Here is a 15,031-nt window from a genome sequence, read left to right as displayed (position 1 = left end):
AAAGACGAAATTAAAGACCGAAGGAGGGGGGGCTTTTTTTTTTTTTTTTTTTTTTCCCCCCCCCCCCCCATTGGCAACATCAGGTACTATTTTGTTGGTCGGCTGGGGTCCAAGTATGCTCACTACCCGACAGTCACGCAAATTCATACACTACAAGGAGACCCCTTTTCTCCCGTTTTTCTTAATCCCTAATCGAGACGAGCACGATGTTCACGTTGTAAGCATTGAAGTGCTTTTGGTTTGCTGTTTTGAGGTTCTCTCTGGAGGTATGTTCGAGCCAGCATGTCGCTTTCGGGGTACCTGCCTCCTCTCTGTGACCCGAAAGATGGACACCTGCTTATGGATGGGGGTTACATCAACAACTTGCCAGGTCTTTCATTCGATCTGCCGATCTGAGTTTTTGATCTCTTCTTCATCTTTCAACTCTGTTCTAAATCTTTTTTTTTTCTCTCTTTTTTTTTTTTTTTGTCACTGCCAGCTGATGTGGCACGCTCCATGGGGGCCAAAGTGGTGATAGCTATCGACGTGGGCAGCCGCGATGAAACCAACCTCACTAATTACGGCGACTCGCTGTCAGGCTGGTGGCTGCTATGGAAACGCCTCAACCCTCTGGCTGAGAAAGTCAAGGTAATGGATTGATTCAAAAAAAAAACAAACCCAAAAACAATTATTTTAGACCTAGTCTGGACTTTTCGAGTCATCAAGTACAATTTTAGCAGGAGAGGGTTCCTTTTTATTTTATTGTATTTATTTTTTGAGGGGTTTCTCGCTTGTGCATGCGCTCAGGTGTTGAACATGGCAGAGATTCAGACCCGGTTGGCCTACGTGTGCTGCGTTCGACACCTTGAGTCGGTGAAGAGCAGCGACTACTGCGAGTATATCCGACCCCCCATCGACAGATATCGGACGCTGGAGTTTGGGAAGTTTGATGAGATCGCTGTATGTTTTCATATACAATACAGTATCATGTGTCATTTTTTTTCTTTCATAAAAAAAAAATCACGTCTACACTGTGATGTTAGGAGGTGGGATACCAGCACGGCAAAACTGTGTTTGACGTGTGGAGTCGCAGTGGAGTGGTGGACAAAATGCTGAAAGACAGACACCAGGAGGAGTTTCACAACACGCAATGCAAGAATAACGTGAGCGCCCCCTTTGGTCACTTGGCCTTCGTTCTGTGTCTTACATCACAATGCTTTAGAGACGGCAGAATTTTTTTTGTGCCGCGCTTGAAAACACGATTCCAGCACGACAAAAGCAGACTTGACATTTTGATGAAGCGTTCCATCAATAATTGGCTCTTTTCCCATCATTCCGAGACCAGCTGTAATCACCTTTTATGCTGCACTCTGTTTTTTTTTTTTTTTTGCGCCAAAAGTGCCTCACGGCTCTCCGGCTTTCTCTCTTTGGCTTTTCTTTCCAGTTATCGCTCATCGCTCTCCGGCTTTCTCTCTTTGGCTTTTCTTTCCGGTTATCGCTCATCGCAATGTTGTTATCTGACCTGCTATCAGACAGCACCAAAAATACTTCATTCCAAATGTCGAGTCAGCCTGACTTGTTCTGATGCCTCAAGAATGATAGGTGACTCGTGTTGTCTCGTGATTCACGTTTAGATCCCGGTGGAGCTCCGTACCGTTTATTTCCCATTCACCGAGGTTGTCTTTGTGCCGACCAGGTGTTGACGTGCCCCAACGCTTCCTTCACTGACTTGGCGGAAATCGTCTCCCGCATTGAGCCTGTCAAACCAGCCCTGGTGGATGGTAAAAACACACACACATGCAGTTTCCCCCTCACCTGAAGTCATTTTTTTCTTTGTCGCATGTGCAAACAAACCCAAGTACACTCATAGTACACATGCATGTTGATACTATTCCATATCCTCATTTCTTCCTTTTTTATTCAGAGTGCTTGATCTGTTCATTTATTGCTTTTTTGCAAGAATGAGTACATAAGTGAGTACCGTAAAGACACAGTGGAATCGCCATGGTCCAACAAAATGGCTTCCAGGAAGCTGATCAACCTCTTTTTTTTTTTTTTTTTTTTTTTTTTTAAATAGAAAATTGGGATAATCAGTTGTTGGCTCATTCAAAAGACATGATAGGCAGTTTATTTTAAGTACATTTTTAACTTCCTGGATTGATGAGCAAAAATATGTTAACCGCTCTGAGTGAAACAAAACACTCACTTTGAAGTTGAAGAGGCACAATGTGGGGGTGAGTCATGGCAGAGTTGCCAAACTTACTAGCACTTTGTTTTGCAATCGAACGCCTTTACCGATTATTTCAAAGTGACAGTGCAGGAAATGTACAAACGAAAGTGAATGCGTAAATGTATTGAAGAGTCCGTAACATGTCTGGGGAAAAAAGGGCAAGCATATTCCAATGTTCTTCTGTTGAGAAACTGAAATGGACTGTTTTTAATTAAAAACCAAGTTTTAATGATTAATCGATTATCAGAATGATTCGAGATAATTTTTTTTGACAATCAATTACTTGTCGATTAATCATTGCAGCTCTCATAAGAAATAATGAAAAGCGAAATAATCTTCTCCAGAGCCAAAATGTTGATATTAAAAAAAAAAACAAAAAAAAACTGCGTAGGCAATTTGAACAAGTTATCTACTACATTATTTTTATAGTGCTTGTCCTAATTAGGGCTGGGAGTAAGCTGGAGCATTTCCCAGCCTCCGTTGGGCAATAGGCGGTGATACACCTTGAACCATACAGGCCGCCGGCACTTGAGCGGCTTTTGTTTGCATCAATTCGGTGAGCCTACAACCGAGCCCGTGATTCCAGTGATCCTGTCTCAACTCAGATTTTGTGTGATTTGAAATGGTCCTATTTTCTCAAAAAAAGAAAACAAAAATTGTTCCAAACTCAAATATGTTGGACTTTCGAGGTTCCACTGTATTCTCCAAATGAAGCAAAAGCCATAAGTGACAAACAGTATTTTGGTTTCACTGCAGCAATGGTGCGCGCTCATCCAATCGCGGCTTGTTTCTCATTCCTCTCCGCTCTTCCGACCTCATCGCTTGCACGCCCACTTCCATCTGTCCCCACCTCCACGCTTCCCCGACAGCCCCACAAATGTGATCTCTTTTATTCTGATTTATTTATTTTCCCTGTCCTCACCTCCCTCCCCGTCAGAGGAGTCAGACTACCACACTGACTATGACGAGGAGGCAGTGGAGAGCGCACTCTCTGACCTGGAGCTATACGGTCACTATGGAGAGCATACTGAAGGGGAGGAGACTGCGGACACGGTGCGGGCCTCCGGTCGCCGTACGGGTCGGGTGATCTCTCGCAAGCGCTACGACTGCTGAGTCACATGTTCACTCTTGTCAGGAAACATTCGACGTGGGTTTCAAGTTGAACTGGAACGGGTCCCTCGCATGTACACCATGTCAGATTATTTGTACGCCTATTCAGTTGGAGTGAGATATTTAAACGTCATTCTCGCCAAGAAATATTCAAATATTGTCATGCAAATGATTTGATTAATTTCTGATTTTGAACATATATTTTTGACTATATTGGTGCATAATCCCCAAAAAAATCGCATTATAAATTAAGGCACTGAGCGATTTAAGGATTTTTGTTTTGTTTTGTTTTGAAATGTCCTGTTGATGGCTATGCAATATGGATTCCATTTGACAAATCATGTCTCATTTTCTGGTGACATCGCCTCTTAACGAACCACTTTGCAATCCTCAGGATGAAGATATGGATGAACGAAGTATCCGACCCGTCAATGCGGTATCCGGTCACGGACACTCCCTGAACATCTCAGCCAACCAGGAAGTACTATCCAAACGTTCCGCCAAGTAATGAGTGCAATAACGAAAGAACATTTAAGACCACCACGTTTGCCTCAGTCAGCACTCCGGTTTCGACATCATGACTCTTAGCGATTAGCCTTCATTCAGCTTCAAGTCCCGCTCGTTCCCAAATTGTCATCACTTCTCATATTGAGATGGTCGAGCTTTGGATTGCAATTAGTTAACAAGTTAAGGAATTGCAAATTTGGCACCACCAGGCCTTAATACTCCTCTCAATTAACAACCTAAGCCGAATACAGTATTCCCCCCCCCCTCCCCCAACCACAACTTCTTAGAAAACAAATTTTGTGCCATACCTAAAGACACTGGAGGGAGCAGCAAAGTTGGACAAAAAAAATAAAAAATAGGACCAGCCACAGTTTGGCTGCCCCTTTTTTTTTCTTCACCTCGGAATTAATTAAAAAAAAAAAATGCAAATGCCTTGCTGTTCCCCTCTTAACGAATAAAGTGGTGTCGTAAGGCTTCAGGCTGACCTGAAAGGATACCGTCAATGCAGAATGCCTTTTTGCTTCCTAGTTTTTGCTGTTTACAGGGGGGGTAGAAAAAAAAATGCTTGAGATTTTCTTGACTGTTTTGGGTGTGCCTGCGCCGCCTCTACTTGCCATGTGAGATTTCTCGTTCCGCTCCCCAAACAACAGCACCAAATGTATGCTGACTGTGTGGAGAAACCGTACAGAGAACATATCGAACCTCAGCCTTTATGCACAGGTAGCTCGCCCGTCATTCCAGATATGCACTTCAATGCAAATGTTGATTTTTTGTCGTTTTTGTTTTGTAGCCTGATCAAACTCCGTGTTACACTTTTTTTTTCCGTTGTTGAAATATGTATTTTGTCACAAACAACAATCATTTAGTTGAATGTAGGTTGCAAAGTTGTGCTAATCCTTCAGACATGTATAACGTACTGTAATTAAATTCACACTCACAATTGTATCATTTAAATTCTTTAATCGTGAGGGTAAGAAAGCCCACAATTTTAAAGTGCAGAGCAACATTTAAATTCAAAATGAAAATGTCTGACAGGATGCTTGTCTGATTCCGTTTTTCCAATCGAATGCAAAACAAATCTTTAACAAGGTCAAACTGCGGTCATGATAAAAACCTTTAACTGTGTTTTTTTTTTTTTTGTGACAATTTTCATGCAACTCAACAAATATGTTAACTGCTATTAAAAAAAAAAACAAAAAAACGTATTCTTCATTTTAAACAAAGGCACAATGTCTCGCCGCTGCCTTTTGCAACTCATCCATATTTGTCAGCCGTAAAAACAAATTCAATGCAAAACATAAAAGCCAAATCTATGCCTTAACTTTGAGAGAAAAGCCCTCCAGCCTCATCATGCGCATCTTTCACTCAGTTGTTGTGGCTCGCCCCTCCTTTGTTGACGCAGCGCAATAAAGCCCCCCGAAAAGAAGCAAATGCTTTCATGCTCCAAGGCAATTGTGCGATCTTAGAATTCAACCTCACATTTGATGCTCCATTGGATATCAAGTCTACACACGCCTATTCAACCAGGTTTTAGTCATATATAAAAAGACCGAGATGAATCATTTAAAAACCTCTTCTACCATGAATATGACCTCTACAGCTCATTTGAATATTTGCATCCCCCCCTTAATAATGACTGAAATAATGTGCCGGCTCAAAGCTTCAAGTCCAGCTGAAGGAAAAACATTTAGCCGATTTTAGAGTCACAAGATTCACTTCCTTCCATCAAGATATCGTTATTGTAGAGAGTCATTCTGCACTACCGGTAGTTAGGAGAAAAAAAAAAAAAGAGTCCGTTTCCGCACAATTTAAAATGTATACAATTTAGATACAACGGTTACAGGTTAAGGAGGCTGTCTCAGGTGCTCCCAGTCTGGATTGACGGTACACAGATTTGACAAACCTCTCGCCAAAAGTTTTTAGCCAATTCAGGCCAAATTGTGTAAACGTGAATTGTTGCCTTCCTGAGAACGAACCGTCATAGTCTTGATTCAAGTTAGTGCCGAGATGAAAAATGTGATTGCAGTCACACACTGGCAACCACGGTTCTGACGTCACTCTAAATGCAAAATCATGAGTGTGACTTATGAAGGAGGCCCCCCGCCCCAAACCGCTCAGCAGCAGGTGCACACATACTCACTTTAAGTGGTGCTTGGTGTGTACTGCCTCCTGTTTTTATTAATGAGTGATGCAGGCTATAGGTCATGTTAATGGTAGGGTGGGTGATTTATCTTTTTCTTTTCTTTTTTAATAATCACACAATCCTGGCATTTGAACAGCTTTTTCTATGCACCTTATTTGGAGCCAAGGGGTTGTTACTTCTGGTCTTGGGGTGTTTCCAAAAAGCACAAAGAAATTGAAGTTTGGCCAGACTGAGTGTTTCACCAGTTGTTTGAAGCTGTGATGGATGAGACGCTGATGCTACGTGTGGAAGCACGCCAGGTGACTGAAACAAACACACTAACGCCAACCACTTGTGCTCTCATTGAGCCTTTTAGCTTTCGAGAAGCGCACAATGTTTACCGGTATGCCTTCACTCCGTGCTTGATGAGTATTTATGTTGTATCATATGTCTTTTGATAATCAGCTGTTACTAACGAAACACTATTGTGCAATTTGTATGTTTATTATAAATAAATGATTCCATTGAAGAAATAAATGAGCAGCCTGGCTGGTGTTTCCACGGTTTACACACCTCCCATAATTCATTTGCTGTATACATGAAGTATTTCGAAGTGACAGTTGAGTTATGCTTAATATTTTTGGGAAAACCTTTCAAGTCTATAGTCCACGGACGTCACCATTTTCTCTGATGCCTTCACCACTTTTTTTTTTCTTTTCAGCGGGGTGGCCAGAGTGACACATCGCAGTGAGGGGTAGCAGCGCATGCGTCTGTCACTCTTGTCAAATCATCCACAGTCATAGGGTGACCACATTTTGATAAAAAAAAAAAAAAAAACATAGCTCGATTAGAAGATAATCCTGACAACACCTCTGTCAAAGTACACTATTCACGTCACTGGAGTATTTTTGGAGAGCAAACACTGACATTTCCTTTCAGCATCCGTCAGCCCCGCCGGTGACGTATTTTGGACAAGAGTGAGGTGTTCATGTTTATTCCTATTCAAAAAAAAAAAAAAAATTCTCATCATGCAAGGGCGCTGGAACAAGCAGATACGACTTATTTTCCAGTTGACCTCCCATGTTGCATTTCTGTTTAAAAACAGAACATCCAAACTGCACTCCTACACACAGGTCACGACTTTTATTTAAAAGGACTCCGGAGAAGATGAATATATTAGCGCCCTGTCGATCTGCATAGAAAGCACACTGTGTTGGATTTTCTTGCGCTGTCTCACATGACATTAACACTCAAACAAAGACTGACCCATTTACCTGTTTCAGTCACCCCCTTTTTTGTGTCCCCATTTCTAAGCTAGCCCGAAGGCGCAATGAGAAGGACAGCAGGCAACGAAACGGGCTGAGGACGACAAAGCGTGCCAAGGAAAGGTAGACACAGGGATATTTATGTGTGTATTTGCACTGCTCTATTTAACCAGCTATAAATCAAGTCGGCTGGCTGTCTAAAGGTCGCAAACTCATCTCCAATCCGCCCCCCCCCCCCCAAATCTGTCAACAGTAATTGAGCGGTGAGGCCGTTGTACGCCACCATGCTGTTCGTGTGACGCTTCCCGAGTAAAACTCACGGTGTGGTGCCTTTGAGATGTCCCCATTTTTCTATTTGACTTGATATTTTTATGTGTGGTTATTAACTGCAAGCATATAGTGAACATCGCACATCCAATGTAGGGGAAATTATGACAGAAAGGCATTATAAGATACTTATCGCCATATGTGTGTATGTTTGGTTACTTTACAAATAAGTCCTCAGTTTGATTTTTTTTCTACATTTTCATGACAACGGAGTGATTTTTGACAAAGTCACTTGGTAGTTATGCTTTGTCTTTCAGTCGAAAAAGACTCATTTCCTGTAGGCTTCGCTTCATTTAACCACCGGGCATTTTTTTTTTCTTTTTTTTTGGGTGATTGTATCGATCCAAATTTGTGTCTCCCAGCCCTCAGTGGCCTATCTTCCTCCCCTGTGTGTTTATTAATTGGCTGATGAGGAACTCCCTGAGGAGAAAGTGGGAGATTGAACTAGCTCATTGGTAAATGGATTAATAATTCTCGTGTGTTTTTATGCAATAAATAGGCAAACATCCTTTTGCTAGCAGAAGCTTGCTTTTGTTTACCATGAGAGCATCTGTTGGTTTGGCCAATTTCGAGCGCCTGATTGTCATGGTGTGGAAATTCTGGTTCGATAATGTTCCAGCCACCAGAGGCTTTAAGCGGATATATTTTCACAGCTCAAACGTTTCGGCAAAAAACAACAACAACAACAACAAAAAAAGATGCTCAAGGATGCAGCATGCATTTGTCAAGGTTGTATCGTTATTTCAAGGCTCCTTTTATATATATACTTGGCTCTTTTTTTTTTCTCTAAACATTCTGATTTGGCTTCAATGTTCCCCCTTCTCTGTGATGTTCTTTTTTTAAGACTAGTGACATCATCATTTGCCATTTTCTTTCTCAGCCACAGTGGACATGAATGACTCCAGTAAGGGCATGTTTTGTTTTCAGTAAAGGAAGATTACAAGTGGGCCAGCGTTGGGCTATTTATCTCGCCGCCTTTGGGAGGACAGCCAACGCTGGCCTTGCTCCCTTTTATTCATCTACTTTTGTAGGAAGCTTAAATATACCCACTGGAAATTTCCCAATGTCTTAGCATTGCAGTATAACGCTGCGCCAAAGGCACTCGCGCGAGGGGGCACAACACAGTGCAGTCATAAATATACCACAAAATAATCAGCCTTTTTTTATGGCACCAACAATTCCGACAATTGTTTTGTAGCTTGAGAGAGTTTTAATGCTTCTTTGGGGACAGCAATTTAAAAAGGTGCAATATTGATAAAGTCGCACAGAACAGGGTACATGTGGTATAGTGGCGGTGCATTGGAATGGTGGTCGGGCACGTCTGCCCTGCAGTTCTGAGGATCTGGGTTTGAATCTCAGCTTCTGTCTGAGTTTGTCTTAACTCTGTTCTCATTTGATGCCCAAACCTGGTTCCTTATGAATTACTAAACCTCCCTCCCTCCCTGTTATTTCCACTTTTCTGCCCACTTTCATCCACTTTTCTCAATTTTCTCTCCACCAAGCTCTCAATCAGTGACTCACTTGGCATCGCGTCGGGAGTACGTCACCTGGGAGGGACGGCGAGGACGGAGGACGGCAGAGGGTGTGAGGGGAAGAAAATTGGAAGGAGCGACGTCTGCTGCAGTAGCAAGGTGAGTCAAGGAGGGGCTAGACATGGATGTCACGTAGGATGAAGCCCCCCCCCCCCCCCCACACACACACACACGGGTCGAACCTAGAGCCAATGCGAATGTCATTAGTCTCGCCGATGATTCTGGACCAGTAATGAGATTGCAGGGCTTTCCCCGTGAGGAAGAGTTATGTCACCGCTAACACCACGCCGGTAAATTTGCTTACACTGCTGTCAGCACACATACATGATCACTCCGTGTATCGTCACATTTCATTGTAGAGTCGGTTGTTTCAGGGTGTGAATCAGTTTGATATTAGCTCTCGACACTTTTTAATCTGTTGAATTATCAGACTGAGCGGAGGGTATTTTTCTGAAAGACACTCTGAAATCTTGTCAAGAGTGAAATCATGCTAGCTGCAAAAGGGTTCAACCAAATCCATTTTTCTTCTATTTTCAATTTGTCCAGCAATTATTATTATTTTGTTGTTGTTGTTGTTGACAATGATAATCGGGTGTCCAAAATTTTATCTCTAACGTCACTGTTCAACTGAGACCCAGCAATTATTCTTACCAATGATTCAGGTATCTAATATTTAATATCCCAATTTTTTTTTCATTGATGGTACCTTGAGTTAATGTTTTTGAAGTCTTATTTTAAAACATCATTTGGACTTGGGCAGAGTGCCTTCGTACCATTTCTGTTAATGAATAAGCTTTCACTCTTAAACCTGTAATAATGTCAATGGGGGTGCAGGGGGGTTCTTTAAAATGGCTATGCAGACCATATTCATTTGAGTTTCTCGTGGACGTCTGCTTTCTGCAGAGGGCCTTTATAGTTCGGTGTCGAGTTCGTATCTTTTGAGTGCTACCACTTTTGACACCACGTTGAATCCAGCTATTATAATTTGATGAAGTACAAATAAAAGGGTAAAACGGATTATAACATTTGAAACGGTCAAATGAAATGCAGCCGATCTACCCTCCGTCAACAGATTTGCCTCACACGCGACCCTCCCAATACAGCCAGGAGCTGTCGGTATGAATTAAAAGCTTCTGCTATCAGCCGTGGAAACGTGTTTGTTTGACCTTAACACCGAAAGAGCTTTTTGGAAGAGCGGAGCTAGATTTTGTCCGCGAGCGTTCACATGACGGACGAGACAGTGATGGCCGCCTTTGTAGTCCAGACGGCCATCCATCGCTTCGCTGTCAGCTATCATGCACAGATGGAGTGCTTGTGGAGACAAATAAAATGACACAGGCAAGGCTGAAAGAGAGTAAGTGGCCAAATGTTTGGCCATCCACAACTGCCTAATGGAGGAACATATTGTATCACACCAAAACAAAATCGGAGGAAAATAGGAAGTTAGTTGACTTGAGTAGCAATTGCAATCTGGGCATTTTCCCCACCAGATGGCATTTTTTGGTGGGGCGGGGGTTCCCCTCCGACATCATTTAGATTCACTGCGGAAATTATGTGTTCAGTGGGACCTACGCAGTCTGTTCTCATCCGCGGATCTGCTCGAAAAAACGGTCGCGCCAACAATCGTAAATGCTTATCGCAAATCCTTATGTGTGCGTTCCTCACCGAGTTGGGCCACAGATGCCATGATTGAAAAGTGAAACACTACGCGAGCCAATTGGGAAGTGAATCACGGTAGAGCTAGCGCTGTTGCTGCACGCGCAAAAAAAATAATAACTGTTTGTGTTGCATATAACACCTTTTGTTACTGTTACTAAAAAGGATCAACGTTGTATGATACTGTATATTCCTTGTTCGAAGATCGCTGTATCCAGGGGTGAATTAAGTTTAGCTCTTTGTAAGAATTGACTAAGACTGTCATGACAGCACGAGGGTCGCAAGCGTAATGGAGCCTAACCCAGCTGTCTTTGGACAGTAGGTGGGATACACCCTGAACTGGTCGCCAGTCAATCGTAGTGCATGTACATCCCTCGCCAAGTAGTTTTTAAATTTTAAACACGCAAGCAAAGGGAGGTTTCCCACCCGGGTCCATTATTCAAGCTAGCACCGCCACAGTTCATCACAACAAAAAGGACAAGGAAAAGAATTTGCAACTGCAGTTTGGCTAACAGGCCAGCTAACAGTTAGCCTAGCTTCTTCTATTATCTAGTCTAGTTATTTTTCCGGGAATGTGGACACCCTGCTTCTCACAGGTTAGTTTTGTTAGCACGTAAACAAGGGACCAATGGGGTCCCCATGGGCAACAAGTATCCCACAAGGACCACATAAGTAGCCAACCCGTGGATCTGTTCTAAAAATAGCTACTCAATGACTGGACATTGCTTTCATAGCGATTTTTGTTTTGGTTTTTTTGTGTGTGATTATATGAAAATGTCAACATTTTAATCCAGTGGTTCGATGATACAGAACGCTGTCTTAACATTGTCTTCACAAGTGTAATTCGACACAAAAGATTCATGACAAAATGTGAGATGGAGGAACTTAAGATAAAATGGAATGTCTGAGCGATAATTTTAATGCCCGGTGTCAAGGTGACATGTGCTCCTTGTCTTTCTCTGCGACGTGAACGCCCTCATCATGCCAACGAACTAGGACCCCCGTCAGCGGTGGGATTCCGCGGCTCATTTATCGCAGCCGGCTGAATGTCACCCGGTTGGGGGCGGGTGGACTCGGTGACCGCGGGGATTCCCGTTAACCAGGCGGAATGACAATTACCATCCAGACGACTTTTGGCAAGCACGGGGGAGAGGGAGAGAGATGAGTCACCGTCATGAGAGGGAGTTCAGGTCTACGATGATTCAGTACTGAGAGATGTGCTCCCAATCTGCAGGGGAGAAGCTGGAGGAGTGAGTGAGGCATTTTGGATATGTATGACAGTGATGCCTACTCTGTACTTCGATTCCAGCATATTCTCTTATCGCCCTTTATTTAATTTCCCCCAAGCAGGAAGTTTATACCACTATTAAATCCATTGCCTAGAAGGAGCGTACAGTCGAGAATGCCCTTCTCCCGCTTTTTTGCGGCAGTGGTAAGGGGAGAAGTAGAAGACTGCAGCAGTCATTGTAAGTCGAAAGACGGTGTCCAAGTACTTTTGTCCCAGTCTTTCGGTGTCATGCCGTTTTTTTGCCGCTGACTGGGCAGGAAAATTGTTGTTTGTTGTAGTTATTGCTGTGATTTTGGTAGTTTTCGGTTTGGTCCATTCCCACTGGCTTGAGAGGCTTGTCAACGAGAGTTGGTATAGAACCACTCTTGGTGACTTTGGATTTTTATCATTTGAATTTTTTTTTTTTTTTTTTTTTGTGGCTGTTGTATTGCATTTAGAGCCTCATCCGTTTGTGCCGTTTGACGAGAAGGAGCATCGAGTGAAGATGTCGACTGCTATGTTAGCTTCCTGGGCAAAGTCGCTTGTCACGTGCAGGCTAGCCGCTCAAGTCTCCTCTTCAATTGGGTTCAGTTCCAGTGATTGACTTGGCCAGTCCCCAAAAGGCGCTAACCCACTTCCACGGTTAGCTTCATGTACACACATGTAATGGGTTGTTTTTCGCTTCTGCTGGCAGCCGCCCTACTAAACATGGAGTGTTTGCACACTCCACTCACAGTTCTTGATAAGCATCTGCCTGTATGGCACTTTATTTCTTAGCAAGTCTGCTTATTGCTTGCCTCTGGACGCTTTCACGCTCCGTTTATCCATCACGGCTTGCCTCTGTAATTGTATGCACTCGTGCTTCTTACGGCAAAATTGATGCGCTGGCACGAGTCCTCCAACGCAGTGGGGATAAATGTCTGCTGGCTGACCTTGTTTCAGATTTTTCTTCTGCAGCTGGGCTTTGGTGTAAGGGGGGGCAGCAGGGTGAAACAAGAAATCAAAGGTTCAGGGAAGAATATATGTGAGAGGACAAAGGTAGTTATGCGCGCGGGCACAGTATGTAAGAATGCCCTTTTGAATTTCTTTTTTTTCCCCTTGTCATTACTTTTCTTTGGCCATGAATTGCCTTTATCAGGACTTCTGATGCGCAAAACCAAACATATGCACAAATATTATGCACCCATGTCATGTTCTTAGTTCTCGAGGCATGACACAAACACCCCCCCATGCTAGTCCCCACACCCCCCATATTAGCATGATAGTAATTTGGGGAAAATTTCAGCCCTCAAATCCAGTTTCACTCTGCAACATGAAATTTGGAGGTGCATCATGAGTACAACCACCAAAACGACCAAAATAACCCTCGCCCAAGAGGAGACAAGAAATCCACCGCTTTCGTTTTGAAGCAACAATTTTGAGCCCATTTTGACCAAGTCCGTGAGCCCTTGAAGGAAAGATTTTGCCTGACTGCTCCCAAATTCAAACCACATGCAATGGTGTCTTGAGATACGAGTCTGACTTACTCCGTGACCACACTTGTAACTCAAAACACTCGTCTCACAAAATCATCTGTCACCATAGAAATGAATGAATGAAAATGCCATTCATCTGTTTTATATATAGTATATATTATACATGCATATATACATTCGCACGTTTTCTCCTCCTCTGCCTTCAGATTGCGCTACCAATCATCCCCCGCCCGTGAAAATCTCTCCTTCCGCCGCTGCACTTCATTTCCTCTGCCTCGCTTGTGTCACTTGACTGCCAGCATCCATCTCACCTGGCCCCCGCCATGGCAGGTGAACCCGCACCGTGCCCTCGCTCCCTCTGTAATACGCAGCGGCTTTTTCAGCCGCACGAGCCGTAAGCCGCCAAATGCCACTCCTCCTTTGCTCGTGAGCAACAGGTCAAAATTCCTCAATTAGGTCTCAATGACACTTGCAGAAATGGTTTGAATTTGACGTTCATTGTCTCAATATGCTTTGCAATCAGATGTCAAGGGTACCATGATTTTGTCGAGCTGCTCATTTTTAATTTTTGTTGACTGGTCAGGGTCAAAGGGGACACCAATAAATTTGCGACCGTGCCTTCCTTTTTCTCCGTTTTTCACAAGTGCCCCCCCATCTTGACAAAACAAAAACTGCCCCCTCCCATGCCATTCACATTTCCCTCCTCTCATCTTAATCATCCCACCTCATCGACAGTCTATCGGCATCCACTCTCGCACAATCTCCGTCAAACTCGCCTGAAATAATTTATTACTTAATGGTCTATAGGAGCTCACACCACCCTCGTGGGACTGTGCTTTATTTATTGATTTTTATTTTGTGTGTGTGTGTGTGTGTGTGTGTGTGTGTGTGTGTGTGTGTGTGTGCGCGCATGCTGTGCACATAGCAAAGTCTATAAGACGCCTAAGGACATCTTGAGAATTTGCGATGCTGTTGAATTGACCCGCGGGTCGAAGAAGTATTTGGTTGGATACTCAAAGGCTAATCGGCCGTTTTGGTGCAATTTGTCCTCTGCTCAGGCCGTTATCTGCGTGTGCGTGTGTGATCCAAAAAAAAAACGAGCCTTCGGTGTGGGGTCATTTCCGTGCTACTTCAATGACGTCAAAGGGTGAGTAATGGGTTAACTTCTTTTTCACCTGTAATGCCATTTAATCATGTTTAAAAACACATTTCATTTCCTTCATGATGCAGCTATAGGGGACTTGTGATTTGGCATGTACTCTCTCACTTACCCAAAACATGTTGCGCGTTTTAGTCATTCATTCGGTGTTTGTACACACGAACGATGATGACGCTACAACTGCCCTCATCCCCCCAAAAAAAGAAAAGATGATAAAAAATTTTTGGGTCATATTTGTTAAAACTATCCGCCTGACCTCAGAGTAGCACAAGTTAAAAAAAAAAAAAAAATCTGCCGTCTCTGGCTTCCTCTTGTCCCTGCAATCCGATTTTTAAGAAACCATTGTGCCCGAGGAAAAACAACCAATCAAGGAGAGAAGGCGTGGCCAGTTTTGTGCACTTG

General features: G+C 43.3%; 2 protein-coding genes and 1 long non-coding RNA gene across 4 annotated transcripts in view; all 3 read left to right on the top strand.

Annotated features, from left to right (window-relative positions):
* LOC109527957 (patatin-like phospholipase domain-containing protein 7) overlaps positions 1-4,175 on the top strand; it is an 18,465-nt gene extending 14,290 nt beyond the window's left edge. Inside the window, exons 31-37 of one of the 2 annotated variants that reach the window (XM_019890199.1) lie at positions 254-370; positions 479-627; positions 787-939; positions 1,023-1,142; positions 1,676-1,760; positions 3,147-3,262; positions 3,714-4,175. In XM_019890199.1, the coding sequence (XP_019745758.1) occupies positions 254-370; positions 479-627; positions 787-939; positions 1,023-1,142; positions 1,676-1,760; positions 3,147-3,262; positions 3,714-3,827 (854 nt within the window). In that variant the 3' untranslated portion in view covers positions 3,828-4,175. The remainder of the gene's footprint in view (positions 1-253; positions 371-478; positions 628-786; positions 940-1,022; positions 1,143-1,675; positions 1,761-3,146; positions 3,263-3,713) is intronic. The other variant, XM_019890200.1, reaches the window with a different exon arrangement.
* A 2,798-nt stretch (positions 4,176-6,973) lies between these two features.
* On the top strand, positions 6,974-9,166 carry LOC109527958 (uncharacterized). The gene is made up of 3 exons (XR_002170608.1): positions 6,974-7,336; positions 7,467-7,534; positions 9,043-9,166. It is a non-coding gene; the product is annotated as an uncharacterized LOC109527958 (long non-coding RNA).
* A 5,368-nt stretch (positions 9,167-14,534) lies between these two features.
* The window catches only part of nsmfa (NMDA receptor synaptonuclear signaling and neuronal migration factor a), a 36,810-nt gene continuing 36,313 nt past the window's right edge, over positions 14,535-15,031 (top strand). Inside the window, exon 1 of the mRNA XM_019890111.1 lies at positions 14,535-14,617. The gene's annotated coding sequence lies outside the window, so the exon portion shown is untranslated. The remainder of the gene's footprint in view (positions 14,618-15,031) is intronic.

The sequence above is a fragment of the Hippocampus comes genome, unplaced genomic scaffold, assembly GCF_001891065.2.
Source record: "Hippocampus comes isolate QL1 unplaced genomic scaffold, H_comes_QL1_v1.1 scaffold185, whole genome shotgun sequence".
Classification (NCBI taxonomy): Eukaryota; Metazoa; Chordata; class Actinopteri; order Syngnathiformes; family Syngnathidae; genus Hippocampus; species Hippocampus comes.
The sequence above is the reverse complement of the archived record's forward strand: the minus strand, read 5'-3'. Positions and strand labels throughout refer to the sequence as shown.